The sequence below is a fragment of the Anabrus simplex genome, chromosome 7, assembly GCF_040414725.1.
Source record: "Anabrus simplex isolate iqAnaSimp1 chromosome 7, ASM4041472v1, whole genome shotgun sequence".
Classification (NCBI taxonomy): Eukaryota; Metazoa; Arthropoda; class Insecta; order Orthoptera; family Tettigoniidae; genus Anabrus; species Anabrus simplex.
In genome coordinates, this window is record NC_090271.1 from 70045099 (window position 1) to 70066367 (window position 21269).

General features: G+C 38.5%; 1 protein-coding gene across 2 annotated transcripts in view; it reads right to left on the reverse strand.

Moving 5' to 3' along the window:
• Positions 1 to 260: 260 nt before the first annotated feature.
• Positions 261 to 21269, reverse strand: part of pall (pallbearer) — a 42831-nt gene continuing 21822 nt past the window's right edge. Inside the window, exons 3-5 of one of the 2 annotated variants that reach the window (XM_067150667.2) lie at positions 1833 to 2022; positions 1571 to 1701; positions 261 to 1231 (exon numbers count right to left, since the gene is read on the reverse strand). In XM_067150667.2, the coding sequence (XP_067006768.1) occupies positions 893 to 1231; positions 1571 to 1701; positions 1833 to 2022 (660 nt within the window). In that variant the 3' untranslated portion in view covers positions 261 to 892. Of the gene's footprint in view, positions 1232 to 1570; positions 1747 to 1832; positions 2023 to 21269 lie in introns of both variants that reach the window. The other variant, XM_067150666.2, reaches the window with a different exon arrangement.

Sequence of the window (21269 nt, forward strand, 5' to 3'; positions counted from 1 at the left end):
TAAGAATTAATAGTAGTGTGGCGAACATGAATCAGCAAATGTTTATAGAACACTAGGAAAGAAACTTGGCAGTTTAAAATGAATATCTTTGACTATGCTTCAAAAGCTTGCTGAAAGTGCATAAGAGAAATAAGTTGTAGAGTTTACTGACTGTAGCAAGTGTATTCAACATTCAATCCTTGATTTATAACTGAGATTCAAGTCATAAAGATGTTTCAAGACCAGACTTATCAATGCATGACGAGTAATAAATAACCCCCAATCTAGCAAGTGTGTAATTTATCAAAAATGTACAATGATCATTTCCCATCAGTCTTCAAATATTACAAGAATAAAGATACTTTAAAATCATTCAAGTTATACACATAATTTTTTTTTTTACAATGGGTAGAATTACATTCTTTCTTCTTCAGTTGAAGGAGGCAGCTTCAAAATATTTACTGATTCATATTCATTCCCTAAACTTAAAACTATGCAAGAGAAAAGTTAAATATTTATAGAGCATTCAAAAATTACTTTTAGAGTAGCACCAGATAGGTATGTGTTTACTGCATAGTAATACTGAATAAGAGTTCTCAACAATCACCATCACCTCAGTCTACAATGATTATGAGCAATACTCTTTTGTCACGTGTTTTTTGTAATATGCAATATGCTTACGAAATGTTCCAATTGCTACTCTATCAGATTATCCCATGTTCTTTTTAAAATCACTTATATCTTCCAATCAAATTTTTAAGGTCACAATCACAAAGAAGTTCGCTGTTTTTAATATGGGGAAAAGATATTACAGTAAATTCTACTTTGAAAAAGGTCAGAAAAGTGGAATAGTGGATATTGCTATTAACTCATATGTACACTAGAGTTCTTCATTCTTCCACAATGATCAGCATCAATCATGTGTTTCTTCAGTTACCACAGGACATTCAGGGGACGATTTAAACTTTTTAGTCTTTTCATCAAGATGGTCGCCAAGAATGGGTGAGAAGAATTTCCGTTTATTTCCACAAGTCATCGACGGTGATTCAGCAAGAGCACCCTTCTCCTCTCGAGCCCGGCTAAGTTCCGCAGCTAGGTCTCCAAACTTATGGTCCAACTCCTCGACGTGCCTCTTTAGTTCTGCGATTTGCGTGTCTTTCTCGGATAACTTGAGAGCTAGATCATGCAACTTACTCCCTTGATCACGCAACTTACTCCCCTGCAGACTGAGCTGGAAGTTCTGGCGTTTAACCTGAAATATAGGAAGTCACTGCATTAGGTAATACTTGAGGGAAGCAATTTAAGTTTCCAGGAGAGGAAAAGTTAAATTTCACAGGGTCCATGTACCGGTACTATTCTCAAGAAGCCTTGAAAAGTACAGGAAATATTTCTTCTCCACTACAGTATACACTTCCTCTACTACTGGCTTCATGTTTACAAGGGAGATGCAGGGAATAGGTAGGCAAGCAGTATCACAAGCAATATAACACTGCCATTCCACAGAACCCTCAGTCAAACCTGGCTTCTTACTAGTTCAAATTTTGACAATGAAAATTAGATTAATCAACTACCTCACTAATAATGTACCAACCTTCAATACAAGTTTATCCAAAACAGATTTGTTCCTCTTGGTACGGGACTGAAGCTTGTGAAAATGTACTCTAATCCTTTCTTGAGTGAGCATAGGTGAACCATGAGATGATCCAGCTACGAAACTTGAACCTGCATGGAAATTATTAGTACGCATATGTCTCTCCCACCAGCATTCTGAAATAAATTACCCACATCACCATTTAAGGCTTCAGTAACAAATCTCAAGAAAAAACGAAAAGTAAAATTATGAGCATAATTACCTGATGGAGACAAAGATGAAGAGACACGAGTCATGGCTACCTTGTGCTTCAAACCAGGGACAATCTTCTCATCAAAATGTTCCATAGCCATAGATGAAATGTCTCTTAACTCCTGAAGAATTTCATGAGCTCTGGGAGGAGTTTTTGAAACCTTCAAGAGTCGCAACACTCTGAAAATCTCATCAATCACCTGTAACACATAATAAACAATAACTAAAAGTTCAATAAAAGTTCAATAAAAATGATTTACCATGAAGTTCAAATTAATGAATCCTCCCAGTCAATGAGGTTTTTGTACAGCCCATGGATTAATAATAAATATAACTGGCCGAGTGCAGTAAATATTTCTACCACCGAAATATACACAGTTTCATATTATATGCTTTAATGATACTAGTGGGATTAATGACATTTAAATAGTGTACATATATAAAACAATATTTTAAAAAATAACTGAAAACGTCTGATAATTGGAACAGATACTCTTAACTCCAGACATCACTGAAACATAGTGTGCCATTTCCCGCACATTATATTTTGCCAGTTTAAGATGGTTTTGTTCCCCACTAATCATCTTACCACATACACGGTACATTACTATTTAAATTTGATTTTGTTTTACAACACATTGGTCACACACAAAATCACGCTTTCCTGCTGTTCCGACACATATTTCATGAAACAATATTTGGCACAGACCGCACTGAATACATGATCCCATTCGTCCAGAAACGTCGCTGAAATAGTCAATACCACAAAAAGCCGCATCAACATGTATTGTCATTATTTTTCTGTTTTTCAGGATGGAGTTGAGGTAAAGCCTCATTTATCCTCAATCTTGGACACCCCTCTATGACCGAAGCTGGTCAGCCCTGAGGGTCATAACAAGTCTGTCCTGTTAAAAGTGCTAAATTTCCTGATATGGGTTCAGTCGTCATGAATGTAATACACTTACAGAAATAACTCGAGAGGGTGTGTTTTCCCTGTAACTGCATCTTCCTCATTCCACCTGGCATTTGAATAAGAAGCAAGTGAGAGAAGTCGTGTGGTTGCATGGTGAGAGGTGCGAGGAGTATGCACTGCTGCCATGTATGTGCCTGTCGCAAGTCTCAAGGACTGACAAACACCTGTTCCACCCGTAGTGCCTCTTGTGAATTGAGGTGGTGGTGTGAAGTCTCGAAGTGGTAGTACAATTGTGCCTCAGTCAGATATTTACTATATAAGAAATGAATAATGAGCAACTTAATAATAAACATGGATCTGCTTTTTTCTGTCGCGACTAATGTTTGTAATGAGTACAGTATCTGTTACACCTGCCATACCTACAAGCTGCACGACTTCTCGTCAGATGCAGATAATACCTTGTGTTTACTGTGTAATTTCATCATCTCAGAATGTATCTACAGCACTACTGTACTGATATGTGAAGAAAAAGTCAGATCTCTTTCTCTTTGGCAGTTCTCTAAGTTGAATTGTTGTTTGAGAACCAAAGTTATCAAACTTAAAAGGGTAATTATGTCTTTATATTTGCTGGTTGTCTCTAACCTGTGCAGTTAATTAGCTTTGAATATATCGCTGGTAGTATGTATTGGTGTCTGGAAAAGGGAACAACTGAGCGTCTGGAAATAGGAACAAGTCTGTACATCATTCAAATTTCGTGCCATGAACACACGTGCCGTGACCTTCATATTACCACCCACACATTACCTGGTTAAACCTTTCTTCTTCAATACTACATATTCTCTTACTCTCAGGTTGTATATTTCCTCGATTTAAGAGAAACGAAAGATCAGAATAAATACACAGTCAAAGATAGGTATAGGATACCAATATAAATGGTACATTATTGAACATTATAAATAAATTTTCCAGCTAACTCATTCCTGGTTGCCAGCGTTTCGTCCCAGTGTGCTAAGTTGGGCTCATCAGTTGGTAAATAGCACACCCATCAAGACGCATGGCTAGTGCATACCGTGGAGGCCATTGTGTAGGCTACTTGGAGCCACCAACCAGGAATGCCACTAGAGGCTTTACGTTGCACCAACACAGATAGGTCTTATGGCGACAAAGGGATAGGAAAGACCTAGGAGTTGGAAGCGGCCATGGCCTCAATTAAGGTACAGCCCCAGCATTTGCCTGGTGTGAAAATGGAAAACCATCTTCAGAGCTGCCGACAGTGGGATTCGAACCCACTATCTCCTAGATGCAAGCTCACAGCCGCGCACCTCTAACCGCACAGCCGACTTGCCCGGTCAACCAGGAATGAGTTAGCTGGAAAATTTATAATGTCCAATAATGGACCATTTATATTGGTATTATAAATTTACTCATTCGTGACCAATATTTCAGATTCCCTATGGAAGTAAACATCTATATCATCTGATGGCCAGGCAGGCATCAATTTTTGGTAATGAGACAAAGCCTCTCATAGTGCATTGGCACTGCCGGTGGTTCCAAGTAGCCTACTCAATGGCCTCCACGGTATGCACTAGTCATGTGTCTTGGTGTGTGTGCTATTTACCAACTGATGAGCCCAACTTTACACACTGAGGCAAAATGCTAGCAACCAGGAATGAGTTAGCTGGAAAAGTTATAATGTTCAATAACAGACCATTTATATTGGTATTATAAATGTACTCATTCGGGACAAATATTTCAGATTCCCTATGGGAATCAAGATCTATATCAAAGGCTTGTTTTGACAACGTCTGGGGCAAGAACCATGTGAGTCCTGCCATTCACTATTGTTTCACTCTACTGCATGAGGGTGCTGCCATCTAGTTGACTGCTTTGAAAACACATCTGGTGCATATTTCAAATGTAAACCACATAGACAGTATGAGTGTCCGGAAATAGGAGCTGTCCGAGTATTGGCCTCACTACCCTATATGGTAAATATAATCAATCACTTATGCAGTGTATAATACAATATTAGTATTAAAAAACTCAATACCAGTCAATTGTCTCTGTCAGTTGAGAAGTAGACCTATCTCACAAAAACTTTTGAAGAATGAACCTAATATAGAATATAAAAAGAAAAATGATTAAATGCTTCCCTGATTTATGATAATTTACCTGATTGTCCCCTGTACTGCAATCTTCCCCACTGCTGGCATTCTGGCCTTCACTGCCATCGAGATAATTTGAGATGCTGGTCTTTTTGAAATTTTTTTTTGCTAGCTGTTTTACGTCACACCGACACAGATAGGTCTTATGGCAAGGATGGAATAGGAAAGTTCTAGGAATGGGAAGGAAGCGGCCGTGGCCTTATTTAAGGTACAGCTCCAGCATTTGCCTGGTGTGAAAATGGGAAACAACAGAAAACCATTTTCTGGCCTGCCGACAGTGGGGTTTGAACCCATTATCTCCCGGATGCAGGCTCACAGCTGCGCGCCCCTAACCGCATGACCAACTCACCCAGTTTTTTGAAATTTAAGAAATTTCATTCCTGATTAGACTCCAGGAAGTGAAAATCCAGGTCTGTATTCTCCCACTTAGTGTGAAAGTATGTGCAGCAGAAGCCATTCATTTGGAAAACAGATAAAGCCTTTTCAGAAGATCCTTAAAAGTCTTACTGAATGACACATCAAGAGGTTAGGAGGATCAATGTTGGTCCTTCAGGTGAAACTGTGAGATGACTACGGATTTCACCTTCTTCTTAATGATGTCCATCAAATGGCCTCCAAAACTGTATAACACAACTAGGGCTTTCTTCTGCAGCAGCGCTCCAGGATGGCGACTCCATATATCTTCAGCCAGATCTGAATCAAGTATGCTGTCATCCAACTTGTTCTTGTTGGACAAATAATGTTGCAGAGGAGATTCTTATATGCAAACTTAAAAATGTTTTTAATTTTTTTGTACTGAAAAGCCAGGGGTTATAATATGCGAGTAAATACAGTATATCTCATAGAACACAGTAGCAAGAACGTTTTAAGTGATTCATCATCTACGTTCAGGTTAGAAGCACGTCCAATATTGAACCTCTTGCCAGTGTTAATATTTACATTGGAAACGATCTATAAAAACTGCAATGTACATGAATTAAGAGCATTAAAGTAATCAGAAAAAGGTTTTTTTTTAAAACACAGATTGGCAGACAACAAAGCAGTTTTAGTAGAATTTGAAGAATGCCTGCAAAAGTTACCTAAAATATTGAGTTAAATATAGAGAGATAGGAACAAGAAAAGGAACACATACCGTAACAGGAGGAATGTTATTTGTTTCAAATCCTACAAACAGTTTTCAGAGGCGACATAATGAATACAATTATATTAGAAAGGAATATACATACATATATCCTTCTTCACTATACACTGTTATGCCATATAATGTTCAGTCTGTAAGCCTCTGTGAATAAACTAAGCACTTAGAAAACTCACTACTTGCAGCTAGCTGCAAGGCTTTATCCAGTTTCAGACCTCTTAGTTTTAAACCGTTAAAAACAGCCTAATCATCTCCGCTTTGGTCCCCTTTGGCTTCTCTTACCTTCTATGGTCCATTTTTCTTTCAGGCAACCTATCCTTCTCCGTTTGTCTCACATGATCCCACCACCAAAGCCAGTTCAAATGCACAGCTTCATCCTCTGACTTAATTTTTAACTTAGCCTTTATCTCTCCAATGTGAGTACCCTCATGTCATTTTTTCCCAACTGTTTGTACCAGCAATCATTGTCGCTACCTTCACGTCTGTTACTTATGAATAAGATATCCTCAGTCCATCCAGTTTTTGCTCCCATGCAGCAGTGTGTCTGAAAGCAGACCAATATAAAGATAGTTTTGTCTAAGAACCAACTTCTTTCTAGCAGAATACCATTGATCATAACAGCAAGCTCACTGCATTAATTTTGCTACATCTTGATTTGATTTCACTTACTACACTATGCATCCTAAATACTAGAAATGATCCAGATGTTTGTTTTGTATTTTCTACCTGACATTTAATCCTCTTTCATTTTTTACCCACTTTAGTCCTGAAATGGTCAATTTCACACAATACTTGCACACCTCATTTCAAGCAACAAGATATTAGATTGCAGGCTATTTCAACATGTCTGTCATTAAGACCAAGTCGTCAACATAGGCCAAGCTCCCTGAATCCCTCCTTGACAATTTCATACCTTTCAGCAAATGATCCATGTAAAATATGAAAAACAAGGGTGAAATATTACAGTCTTGTCCAACTTTTATAACGAATCTTCCCTTGGTATATGCCATATGCCTTCTCTGCATGTACAAAACACAACTGTCTAATCCTCTTGTAGCATTTTTCAATTATTTAGTACATACTGAAGATCTGGTCCTGACAGCCCATCTGCAATCCCAAACTGCACTGATTTCCATTCACTTTACTCTCCACCACTGATCACATCAGTGATGGGCAACGCTCTTGCTTGAGACCGATTCTCCTGTGCTGTGATCTGTGCAACGTTCCAGTAAACATGAGTGTAAGCTTGATAGTATATCAGCAATTATTGCATGAAATAACATTCTCATATGGAAACGTGTACTGATAAATTTTGTCAAAAGCCTGGGAAAGTACTGCAGGTTCAACTATGAGCTCATTCGTACAAATAATGAAAGTGAAAACAGAATGTCAGTATCTTGAAATGTTCACGATTTATCTGAGGTGGACATCTTAGCTGAATAAATCTGCATCATTTGTGAATAACTGTAGATAGGATGTACACCTACCTGGATACTACAGTAGAGGCGAGCATTATTCGAAGGTGAGACGGCAGGATGCTCCTTGCTGCATATGTAACCACCATTACGCATGAGTGGAACGTGTAATCTATAATGCCTCAGTTTGCTCCAATTCTTTGGACAGGGTAGCGATGGGCAATGCTCTCAAGAACAATTCTCCAGTGCTGCGATCTGTGCAACATCCCAGTAACTACGACCGTAAGCTTCATAGTATACCATTATTGTTCTCATATGGAAACATATATGCTGATAAATTTTGTCAAAAGCCTAGAAAAGTACAGCATGTTCAACTATGAGCCCTTTAATACATTTAATGAAAGTGAAAACACGTTTTTTTCTCTTTCAATTTTTAGAATTTGCTTTATATCACACCGACATAGAAAGGTCTTATGGCGACGATCAGACAGGAAAGGCCTAGGAGTAGCAAGGAAGTAGCCGTGGCCTTAATTAAGGTACAGTCCCAGCACTTGCCTGGTGTGAAATGGGAAAGCACAGAACACTATCTTCAGGGCTGCTGACAGTGGGGTTCAAACCTACTATCTCTCAGATGCAAGCTCACAGCTCCGTGCCCCTAACCACACAGGCAACTCACCCGGTGTCAGTATATTACACGGTTTACGAGTTATTTGAGGTGGACATCTCAGCTGAATAACCTGGCATAATTTGTGAATAACTGTAGATAGAATGTACACCTACCAGTAACGTAGCCAGGATCGGCTGAAGGGGCATTTGTAGAGTTACAAAATGATGAAAGGACACAATGAAGGTATTTGTGCATGTGTGGTGTGTGCATGCAAAACTTGTCATTATTAGGGCACTCATACAAGTGAATTATGTTGATATTCAGACTGCAGTTAAACTACAAACTCTTACATTAAAATACAGAACAAAAACAATATGATCAAGGACAACAGTTTAGAGCGAAGAGTATGTTCAGTTTACAATCTGAAATCAAACTTTCGAGGCTTCTTAGAAAATAGATTCAACAGATCTGTTGCTTCTACAATTATTTCTCTGAATGTTCATTTAGTTTATTGTCAGTTTCTGTTTTGTTTTTTTTGTTTTTTTTTTGTAAAGTTTTCACGGGGGGAGAGTGATTTTAACCCTCATTACCACCCTTCTTGGCTTCGCCCCTGACACCCAGCTGGATACCTGACAATTGTTGACAGGATAGCCTCTTGTGATGCAGTCCGGGCTGGAGGTGTTCTCTGATGATTCCCCTTCAGCAACATTGTGTTTTTTTAAGCGCCAGATCATCCCAGAAGTATTTCTGCTGACGTACTTCTTTTGAATAAACAACACAGCGGGCTGTGCTATGTGGCATCTCTTAAAAATAACCTACATCCATGACTTACGTTGCATTTCGGACATAGTCTCAAAGTTGTCGCATACAATTAGACACAGTTACTTATTGCACCATCATACATCGGAGTACCTAATTATGACGTGAATACTCTATAAAATTGTAAAGAATTATTTCCTTCGTCATCAAAATATTAGTAAACACAAGTGGTCATATGATATTGAATGTAAGGTCTGATAATGATGTACACCTACCTGTCAAAAGAATTAGAGTAAAGTCAGACATTCTAGATTACACGTTCCACTCATGCGTAATGGTGGTTGCGTATGTAGCAAGGCGCATCTTGCCCCGTCTCATGTTTGAATAATGCATGCCTCTAGTATCCAGGTAGGTGTACATACAGTAGCAGTCAGTTTCTGTCCTTAGCCTACTCATTCGTGTACTTACTGCTGCATACAATGCTAGAATGCATATCCTTTATAATTATGTTATACTGTGTCAAAATAGACCTCAGTAGAAATAAACGCCCTAGTCGCTTGTTGACATGTATTTGCGGAATGGAGAAGGCCCGTGGTTGGCTATTCGCATGCTCAGCACAAACAACATTCACCTTCTACCTGTAGGCCTACAACATGCTGCTCGCCACACAATGCGGGTACAATGCTCTCGAAATTTCTCGCAAGAAACAGTGTTCGCGCTAGTCTTTAGAAATATCGAGACCCCGTCGCAGACTGCCCATCACTAGATCACATCCACTTTTCTCAAATGCCGGTGAACACCTTACCTGGTATACTTATCAGGGAAATACAGACATGTTTTTACAATCTTCCCTGTGCCTTTATAGGAAGGTACAATTACTGCCTTCATCCTATCAGAAGATACCTTATTCAAATTAAATCGTAATCCTATTACTCTAAGAAAGTAATTTCAGTCATTTCATACCTCCTTTGCCACTATTTCAGGTTTAATTCCATCTAATCTTGCTGCTTTATGAAGTTTACTTTTCATCCTCACCACTTCCTCAAGTGTAATGTCATTACGATCATTGTTCTCCTCTTCTCGTACTTGGTTATTCAGGGAACAAATAAAAAAGTTTCCTTTTAAATTGAGAAAGTTTTTAAAATATTTCTTACATCTGTCCGGTGACTCACAGGTTCTACCTACTCTGGCCATATACTGTTATACACTGTAAATAGCTCAATGCCCATTCTATTTTATATTTGGACAAAAATAAGCAAATTTTGTTTGAAGCTTATAGTATGCACCAGCCAGGAAGAACATAATAGTGTTATGGCACCACTCCTCTCCACTATCGCACCAATGAAATCAGTAAAGCTTTACCAAATGAGGAAGTAAGTTATTGTGAGAGTAGACCAACTATTTTGCACGTTTTGAAGTATAGAAATGATTATCTATATTGTGATTGTGATGGAAGCAGAGTCCTGTTGAAAACTTCAATTCTACCACATGAACGAAGTTTGATTTACTGGCTGTACAATAGTACATAGAACTGTGTTTTGGTATACTTTGGACAAGTTTTCATAACTTACTTACAAAAGCTAATGTCCAAAATGCCACCTAACAAATTCCCCATTAAACCAAGCCAGGTGATGAACTCTCTGGATTTTCAGAGCCAACTGCGACTAGTGATGTGCAGTATATGAGGAGATCTCTAGATTTCTTGAGACTAGGGCAGGCACTGTTTCTTGCGAGAATTTTTGAGAGATCTTGAGAGCGTTATCCCCAAATTGTGTGGCGAGCAGCGTGTCGTAGGCCTATAGGTAGATAGAGCTGAATGTTGTTTGTGCCAAGTATGTGAATACCCAACCACAGGCCTTCTCCATTTCGTAAATAGATACCTGCCAACTTTTGAAAAGGGCTATCAGTAAAACTGACGTGCTACAAAAATCTAATGATTTTCGATATACGAAGGTAATTCCAAAAATAAGGTTTCCTATTTTTTAATATAAATACAGAACTCTGTTCGTGTGGCTGTTAGTCACAATATTGTGAAGAGTGTTTCCTGCTCTCACATATAAACATGTGCACGCCGCGCTAAAGCACTCAGTCTTGTCTTGGCAGCTGCTGAGAATGGAGCTCCCGTTGGATGTTACTGCCAAGTGCGAAGTGCACGCAGTTATTCGGTTTTTGAATGCAAAATGTACTGAACCAATTGAAATACATAGCCAACTGACGGAAATATGTGGTGAGCTGTGCATGGATGTCAAAAATATCCATAAGTTGTGTAGAGAGTTTGCAGCCGGTCGTTCTGAAATTCACGACGAATTAAAAAACGAATTAAAAATTTCCGCCGAGACAGTCGTGAAGGTTGAGCAAATCATGCGTGTAGATCTGCGGATCACCATGGATGACCTCTGCACTTTGGTTCCTGAGGTTTCCCGAAGCGCCGCTCACAGAATTTTAATGGAAAAGAAATACCGGAAGGTGTGCACAACAAGGGTGCCACGCATGCTGACTGAAGACCACGTGCGGCAATGAGTTGATTCTTCCCGCATATTTCATAACGCTTTACAGATGAACAGGACAACGGTTTGGACTCAACTGTCACGGGTGACGAAACCTGGGCGTTCCACTTTACACCTGAGACCATGCAACAATCACACCAGTGGCGGCATTCCTCTTCGCCAAAGCCGCAGAAATTCAAGCAAACAAAGTCAGCCGGTAAAGTCATGACAACTGTGTTTTGGGATCGAAAAGGGGTATTGTTGGTTGACTTTATGCTCACTGGGACCACAATTCCTCTTCCAGAGAAGAGGAATGTTAAGCAAGGGCGTAAACATTCTCCATGACAACGCTTGCCCACATGTCGCCCGACAAACCGTTGCTCTCCTGCAACAGTTTCAGTGGAATATCATCACCCACCCACCCACCCTATAGTCCCGACTTGGCGCCCAGTGACTATCACTTGTTCCCTAAGGTGAAAGAACTTTTGGCTGGAAAGCAATTCAGCACCGATGGCAAGGTGATAGATGAGATTAACAGCTTCCTGAACAGCATGGCGGCGAGTTCGTATAACATGGGCATACAAAAACTGTCACAGCGTCCACAAAAATTAATCCACCGAAATGGTGATTATTTAGAATTATGTAGAAAAATAGCTAAATGTTCAAGCTGTAAAGTGATGTAAACCATTGTAGAAATAAACAGGTCTATGTATTTACAAAAATATAGGAGACCTTATTTCGGGGATTATATTTGTACTCCGGCTTGATAAAGATGTTGATTCCCATAGGGAACCTGAAACATTTGTTCCGAATGAGTAAATTTATAATACCAACTAGCAAACATGCTTCGCTACGCTATTCTACATTGTAAACGGATTTCTAAGTAAATTAATGTAAAAGCAGTGAGTAAGATTATATAAAATTGCATCTACAAATGGTCTACATGGTTGGTCTTATGACATCATCTCGTATATTTATGGGTTAGATTGAGTTAGAGTCATTGAATGGGGTGAAATTTTGTACTTTTTTCACATACTACTTTATATTTTTGATACTCGTGTGACTGCTAGAATCATAAAATTTGGCTATCATATGGCAAATGGTCATGTCAACGTGCGAGCCGAATATCGTCATATTATCTTTCCTATAAGTGTGCCAAACGATAACATAAATGTGTAAGAAGTACAAAATTAACTTGAAATCAAGAAACACAGCATGTGTACCAAACAATAACATAAACGTGTAAGAAGTACAAAATTAACTTGAAATCAAGGAATACAGCTCTATTTAAGAGATAGAAATATGACAAAAAGTCATAGGACCAAAGTTGTAGATCTCTCCAAAATGAAAGGCAACTGTGCTTTCTGTTTTATGATTCGACATACCGTTTAGCCACAAATTATCCTGAAACGAAGGTCTGCACCATCGTTAAAATTGCATCCATATTCCGAAATTTTCCGGGCCCAAAAGTTATACACTTGCATAGCTTAGAATATTTCCTCAAAGAAAAGAGCGTCCAGGCTTAGGGATTAGCATTCGCATATGTACGGAAAGGAAGAAAATAATACAGTTAAGTTGAAATTAATAGGAAATAGGTTTATAACTGAGGACAGGCAGATAGGACAATATGTAAATACTAAGAGAATGTATTGGAAAATCAAATGCCCCTCAATAAATTATGCTGATAGAGTGAAGAATATAAGAAAGCGGTAACAGGAGAAAATTAGGCGCAGGGATTCTTAGGTAAACAGATAAGAAGATGACTAATGGTATTATTACTAAAGCTATTCGAGGACGGTTATAACCTCCAACGATATTCCACCAATATCCCACAGAATGGGTGATTGACGTCTCTCTTGCTTTCTACCCAAGGAACAACCACGAATTTATAGGAATATTGATGAAAATAGCAATACGTTACTTCCCTGCTGGCAGGGAACAACCACGAATTTATAGGAATATTGATGAAAATAGCAATACGTTACTTCCCTGCTGGCAATCAGTCAGAGACGTTGCCATGGTAACCTGTAGGTTCGTTGTCGGTCTGTCGGTCACTCAATGCAGAGCATGATACCTGCAGAAAATAGTAATTTTCTCCGTCATTTGAAGAGTAAGGTAAATTATGAACATAACAAAAGTTGTTTATAATGAAGAGACGTTTCACATACAGTCCATGGCATAGTATAAGAGAAAATGGAGGAAAACAGTTGGGGTTTTCCTTTGAACACCCAGTCTATTCAAAGACTTTAAAATGATATGCATATCAAAACCTTCCCTGGGATGTGTACACACTAAACATGACATTTGGTTGAGATCTATCCAGCCATTTTGCCGTAATGGTGGAACAAACAGACAGACAAACGGACAAACAGACAAGAAAAATAAAAACTACCGATTCGGTATTGAGTTGACCTAAAACGGATAAATAATTGAAAAATTGGCAAAAGAAACAAAATTATAGACAGCGGACCCCCTACAACTTTATTTATATAGATATGTACTAGCTGATGTACCCATGCTTCGCTACGGGATTCTCAGAAAGACTGACTTTGTGGTTGTCCTAACTGAATTCAACATAGGTCATTACAAAAACGTCAGTAGGAATGTAGCGATTAAAAGCAATGTTATCACATAAAATACTCGATCAAATGATTATGATGCTTGTTGTTTAAAGGGGCCTAACATCTAGGTCATCGGCCCCTAATGGTACAAAATGAGACAAAATGAAATTAAAATTCAAAACCCAAAATCCTCCACTGACCAATATTCAAAACGTGAGGACGAAGAATGAATGGATGAATGGACAGATAAGAATTTAAAATGATCAGTGGAACCGACCCACAGTGCCTCACATGCACAGAAGCTGGCGTAAAACAATAGTATTACTGACCACGGGATTGCTTCTATAGAACGATACCCTCATAATGGTACTTATCGCTAGAAAAGTAGAACCACAGTATTTGTCATGTTGCGGTACTAATCAAGAGTAGCGTAGACTCGCGGTATTCCACACATTATGGTACTACTCACAGGTAATGAAATTCGGACATGTATTACAGACCTACTGTGATTCACACATTGCGGCACCATTGACAGGCAACGCAAACCTATGGTGTTCATCACCTAAATGTACTAACCACAGGGACTCTTACTATCCCGTGGTGTTCCTCACATAGTGGGTACTAACCATAGGCAAGCCAGAACCATGGGTTCCATCATCCCATGGTGTCGCTCATATAGCGCTACTAATTACAGGTACTGTAAAAGCCGTCGCGCTCTCGTTTGCTACTAATCACAAACCTATTTGGTACCTAACATAGTGGTACTAGGCGCAAGTAAATGCTACCCAAGGTGTTACCCACATGGTGGTACTAATCACAAGGAGTTTCATGGTTCTAATATAACCATCCCTAGGTCACCTCTTTTAGTCGCCTCTTACGACAGGCAGGGGATACCGTGGGTGTAATCTTTGACTGCGTCCCCCACCCACAGGGGGTTGTGTGCTTAGTCCGCGAGAGGTGTTTTATTTCCCTCAAGTCCGCCAGCAAGCCGGTAGGACCCCCCTATCCGCCACGTGGGAGTATCACCTCTCCCCCTGCTACGCCAGTGTAGTAGGTTTGTGGTCGATCAAATGAAAAACTGCACATTTTCTCACTTTTAACGAACAGTACTACGGTAAAGTCGAATAATAATACTAGATTATAAACTCCACCTGTTCAATACATAAGAGTTTTTTATTTAAATTTAAGAAATAGTTCTTAACATATTAGAAATGGGACATGTTTCACGCATAATGAGGACATCATCAGCCTAAAAAACTCATACCTGAAAGAAAGATCAGGATCCTGACTGTTCTTATATCTAAATAAGAGGATACTGTTTTAGGTACAAATTTGTATAAAATGACTAGCAAGTAGAATATAGTAGTTAAAAGTACTCTTATGAAGTCTTATAATCAATCCTTACTGTTTTATCTTCATTTCTCTCCTCCTTTAATTTTATTCCTTAACATTTCACTCTCCTCTTATATCAGACATAACACTACAAGTTCTACACAACCTCGTATAGTTTTCTTTCGACTTTTAATACAAGAAGCTACAACCACGTCTACCAGCTAATTTTATTATAAATATAGCTATTTTTTCTGACAAATACCTGTCCTCGCTCCTAAGTGGTTCAAGAAATTTGTCGTCTTATCTTTTCATACAACTTCAACAGACAAAGAACTTTGGATTTTATCTCATCTTTAACCCAATTAACATAACTTTCGAAGAGACATAACACCACAAGCTCTAGGCCTACTCAACCTCGCACATTTTCCGTTCGATTTTTAATACAAGAAGCTACAACCACGTCTACCAGCTAATTATAAAAACAGCTATATTATGGATGAGTACTTGTCCTCGCTCCTAAGTGCTTCAAGAAGTTTGTCGTATTATCTTTTCGTATAAAATTGACAACTTATTACTACTAGGAGTGACTTTTATTCTAAAATATTAAGCTATTATAAGCTCCTTATGCCATCTCCAGAATAAGGCACCATATTTACCCAATTTTATTTCAGCGCAGCAATTTACGTATTCTTTTTGAACTTTTAATTAACCACTTGTTACCACATTTTTAAAAAAAGAGACATTCGTAAAGATCTACAATAAGGACTGATTATAAGACTTTGTCATAAGAGTACTTTTAACTACTATATTCTACTTGCTAGTCATTTTATACACATTTGAACCTAAAACAGTATCCTTCTATTTAGGTATAAGAACAATCAGGATCGTGATCTATCTTTCTTTCAGGTATGAGATTTTTAGGCTGATGATGTCCTCATTATGGGTGAAACATGTTCCTATTCTAATATGTTAAGAACTATTTCTTAAATTTAAATAAACTCTTGTGTGTTGAACAGATGAAATTTATAATCTAGTATTATTATTTGACTTTAAGTACACTTCAATACGGACCGTAACATGAGATTTGTAACACGCAGTACTACGGTGCCGATCAAACAGTCCAAAGTTCCAAGCTGGAATGACCAGGCCGCAGACAGCTGTGAACACTTCTCTGCCATTATTCCGTTAAATATGCACACTTCTCAATCCAATCAGTTCTTCAGAGTAGGGATTGAATAGCTTGAATACTATGATGAACCAGTGTGTTACATACCAGTAGTATCGGAAAATTTATGAAACATAGGAACGGCATGCTAAAGAAGAGAGTTACCTAACTCCCCAGCTACTTCCCACCAATATTTAGACAGAATCTTACACTCGTACAACTGGGCGAGTTGCCCGTGTGGTTAGGGGCACACAGCTGTGAGCTTGCAACCGGGAGATAGTGGATTTGAACCCCACTATCGGCAGCCCTGAAGATGTTAGTCCATGATTCCCATTTTCACACCAGGCAAATGCCGGAGCTGTACATTAATTAAGGCCAAGGCCGCTTACTTTACACTCATAGCCCTTTCCTATCCCATCGTCGTCATGAGACCTAACTGTCGGTGCGAGGTAAGGCAAATTTTTTAAAAAATACTCGGTACGCAGCAGTAATCGTATCTATCGGAAATGAGTGGCAACAGAAGACAAAGCACATCACAACAAACAATGGGCGATGTAATGTTATTGTTGATCAATTTTATGAGCTTTCTATATTGTAAACATTCACATTTAGTTTTCTTTAGACTCTGTGATATTAGGGCATCTTATAAAATGATTTACAGTGTAGACTGTAGTTCCTTATTCTCTGACTTCACACAGCTATTTTTATTAAATCCTATTTACCCATTTTCTTGTGACTCAGTACTGATAAGGGCTTAGTAACAAAAATCCAATTGCACGAATATCTCTGATCATAGCCGATATGGTAACAATGTATAAGATAGAAATGATCGGAAATATAATCTACATAACTTTAGTTAGTATTTATCGATACGACCACTAATAACATAACTATTTGCGAATTATATTCTAGTCCTACCACTAAACTACCATTTCATTCAGCACGAATAACATTATTTATGGGCTAGATTGTAGCGACTTATTCCCCAACTTTGCATACCGATTTTCATTAAGATACGACTATTAATAACAAGTATTTTGAGAACTAAATTTTAGGCCTTCCTCTAAACTACCATTTCACTCAGCGCGAGTAAAATTATTTATGGACTAGATTATAGCGACTTATTCCCTGACTTTTTATACCGATTTTCGTTATGATATGACCACTAATAACAAATATTTGAGAATGAAGTTTTAGGCCTTACCCTAAACTACCGTTTCAGTTATCGTGAATAAAATTATTTATGGCCTAGATTGTAATGACTTATTACCCGACTTTGTATACCTATTTTCATTAAATTATCTTCAGTCATTTTCTCGTGATGCGTGTACATACATATAGAAATTACGGAAAAGTAAAAAGTGCATTTCCCTAGGGCACGACTGATATAGAAATACCATCCTTTTTAAATTCTGAGCAATGTATAGACGAAACTCTTATTTTATATATATATATATATATATATATATATATATATATATAGATAGTTGGTCCGTTATTGGACATTATAAATTTTCCAGCTAACTCATTCCTGGCTGCAAGCGTTTCGCCCCAGTGTGCTAAGTTGGCCTCATCAGTTGGTAAATAGCACACCCACCAAGACGCATGGCTAGTGCATACCGAGCAGGCTACTGCGTAAGCTACTTGGAGCCACCGGCAGTGCCAATGCACTGTGAGAGACTTTGTCTCATTTTCAAAAATTGATGTCTGCTTGGCCAACAGATGATAAAGAAGTTGATTCCCATAGGAAACCTAAAATTTTGTTCCAAATGAATAAATTTATAATACCAATATAGCTGGTCCGTTATTGGACATAATAAATTTTCCAGCTAACTCATTCCTGGTTACCAGCGTTTCGCCCCAGTGTGCTAAGTTGAGCTCATCAGTTGGTAAATAGCACACCTACCAAGATGCTTTGCAAAATAAAACTTGTTTAAAGTAACACAGGCAAGAAATAGTACAATACACACTGCAAAACACATGCTAGTTCATCTTTAAATTCATAGTTGTGGCCTTTTTTGCAAGTTGCTTTACGTCGCACCAACACAGACAGGTCTTACGGCGACGATGGGATAGGAAGGGGCTAGGAGTGGGAAGGAAGCGTTCATGGCCTTAATTAGGTACAGGCCCAGCATTTGCCTGGTGCGAAAATGGGAGACCAGGGAAAACCACCTTCAGGGCTGCCGACAGTGGGGTTCGAACCCACTATCTCCCGAATACTGCATACTGGCCGCAATTAAGCAACTGCAGCTATCAAGCTCGGTGTGGCCTTTTTAGCTTCCTGCAAAAAGTCTTGAGAAAATGTTTTGTCATAACAGGGACCAGAACTCCTGGTCTTCAAAACAGAAATAGACTCCAGAGATTCATTGGCCATGGATGATCTGAACTCTGTTCTATTTCCCTTCACAAGGCTGCAAACAAGTTCACATTCTGCACTGCTACTCGGTATGGTGAGAGTAGAGAGCATTACTCTAGAAATTCTGTTACTGTATACTTAATAAGTCCATCGGCTCCACAAATTCTTGAATTTGTGCCCAACTGGAATCACTTGCAGCATCTTGATTTGCAGCCAAAGTGTCATCTACCTGAAGAGCTGTCTACTGCCTCTGAAGTTCATTCACCACCTCATCTGTAGTTTAATTCTCTTCCTTGCATAACATGATACGAAACTTTTCCAAGAAAAAGCAAATGGAAGAAAACTGTTCTTCAGTTTTGTCTAACCTAGCAACTTGAGCATGCTTTCACACATCATCCTTGAGTGGAAGCTTGTTGATGATTTAGTCACAGGCAGTACAAAAGTAGTTTCTCACTGATCAAAAGAAAAGGGATTTGTCTGTATTCTGGAGATCATTCACTATGTTCAAAGTCTAAATGCCAATAACTAACTCATCATTAATTCTTTGATTCTGAATCAAGTTGTACTCAACTTCAAGCAATGAGGAGCTTTTGACAATTTTGGGCTTAAACTTGGTGAACAACTGCTTTAGCAAATCTATTAGAAGTTCTAATAAAAAGTGAACTTGCGGGGAAGAAGTCTGAAGGGCAACACTGAATTTGTCAAATACAGGAATAGTCACATGAAGGGAAGTGCAAAAGGCCTCGTTCAAGTTTGAGGACAGGAACATAAACAATTTTTCCTCACGTGTTGTAGCAGAAGTCTTACTTTTTAGGATGGGTTTGTCACATTTAGAAGAATATGCTATTCTTTTCGGGGCATGTGTAGTAGCGAAATCAAGAATTATATTCTTCTTATACTCTTTGGATCCACTTTGTTCAACTCTAGGTATTCTGAAAGATGTCAAGCTTCTGGAAATGTTTTGGGTATATAATATACTTCCTCCTTGAAGAAAGAAAGAAGCAGATTCCATTGGCCCTGTAGTCTATCCAAACACCTGCCTGAAGATAACCACCTAGTACATACATGCTTCAGAATTTTCTTTGCCTCTTCCTTGTGCAAGTTCTGAAATTTCTGTAGGTGTTCTTCCCTTCTGACACTCTTCTCAAAGAAATAAAATATATTAACAACGATCTCATACACTTTAGGTGGTAATCTTCCTGCACCTTTTCCAGCTGCTAGATTAATCAGGTGGCAAATGCAACCTATGATGGCAATACTTGGTTGAACTTCCTTCATAACGCCTGAAATCCCATTTTTGTGTCTTATCATAACAGGAGCCTTGTCGGAGCAGAAAGCCACACAGTTTTTAACTGATATGTTATGAAAATTCAGCTGTGATAACATCAGGTTACCTATGTTTCACCCTGTTGAGTCCCTGTCTAACGCTGGTATGGATTGCACAGTGTTCACTACTTTTTCCTGCGGAATATGATAGAATGTAACAACAACAGGATATAAATTGGCATTTGTATCATTGCTTCCATCCGCTGCCAAAATAAAATGGTCCGTTCTGAAGGCACTTAACTTCAGATTATGCTTTTTTTGCAACTTCTGATGTGGGGAAACTTCATCTTAAATAAAGCACAGCATGATCAGCTGCACTTAAGGGCACATTGTGTTCCACCAAAAAGGAAGGAAAGCCTAATTACATCACTGTCAACGTTTCCAGACTTGGCAAAAAAAGATGTTGATTTTCTTGCTATCTTCCTTCGATTTAACATAACTGACGTGTTTACCGCACTTCACGTGATTACTTAATTCGTTTCTCCCTTTCTTGATTTTAGTATGCATGGAAAAGAAATGTCTGGAAGTACTGTTTCTTGTTGGATTTATTTATGAATCCTATGATAGGAATATAGAGTATGAAAGTGTCCGAGAACAAATTTCTCAATATCTACTGAAACATCGAAAGGAACCTAGATCACTGAACGTCTCACAAGATTATAACAAATATTCAAAGCAGTCAGACACTTCATTAAAACATGTCAAAGCACAAAATCTTAAACCATTAAATTAAAACGACGCCAACTTCGTGAACAAAGAATATGCACATGGTAAAAAACACACACACATGTGGAACGAATGCAATTAGTCCAAGGAATACAGGAAACTGCGAAGCACGAAGTTAAAACACAAAAACTTGAACACTTCATTGAAATATGTCATAACCTTACAAGGCCAAAACATTCAAGGAACGCCAACTCGAACAAAGAACAACACTCACGTGGTCAAAGAATATGGGTTAAATCACAACAAGCGAACGGAACACAGAAGTTCGGAGCAGAGCCTGTCAACACCTAAGATTCACATGGAAGAACTGTTATCCTGGCCTCAAATTCAATTCCAATGATGAAACAAACATCAAACAGTCAAAAGTACCAATCATATCAAAGAATGAGCTATCGACTATCGTGGACTTGCCTTCGACCCATGCAAACAATCGATTGTACAGAAGTGGGGTGATTATCGAATGTTAACGTTTCAAATTTTTGTCCGCAAAGTCATAAA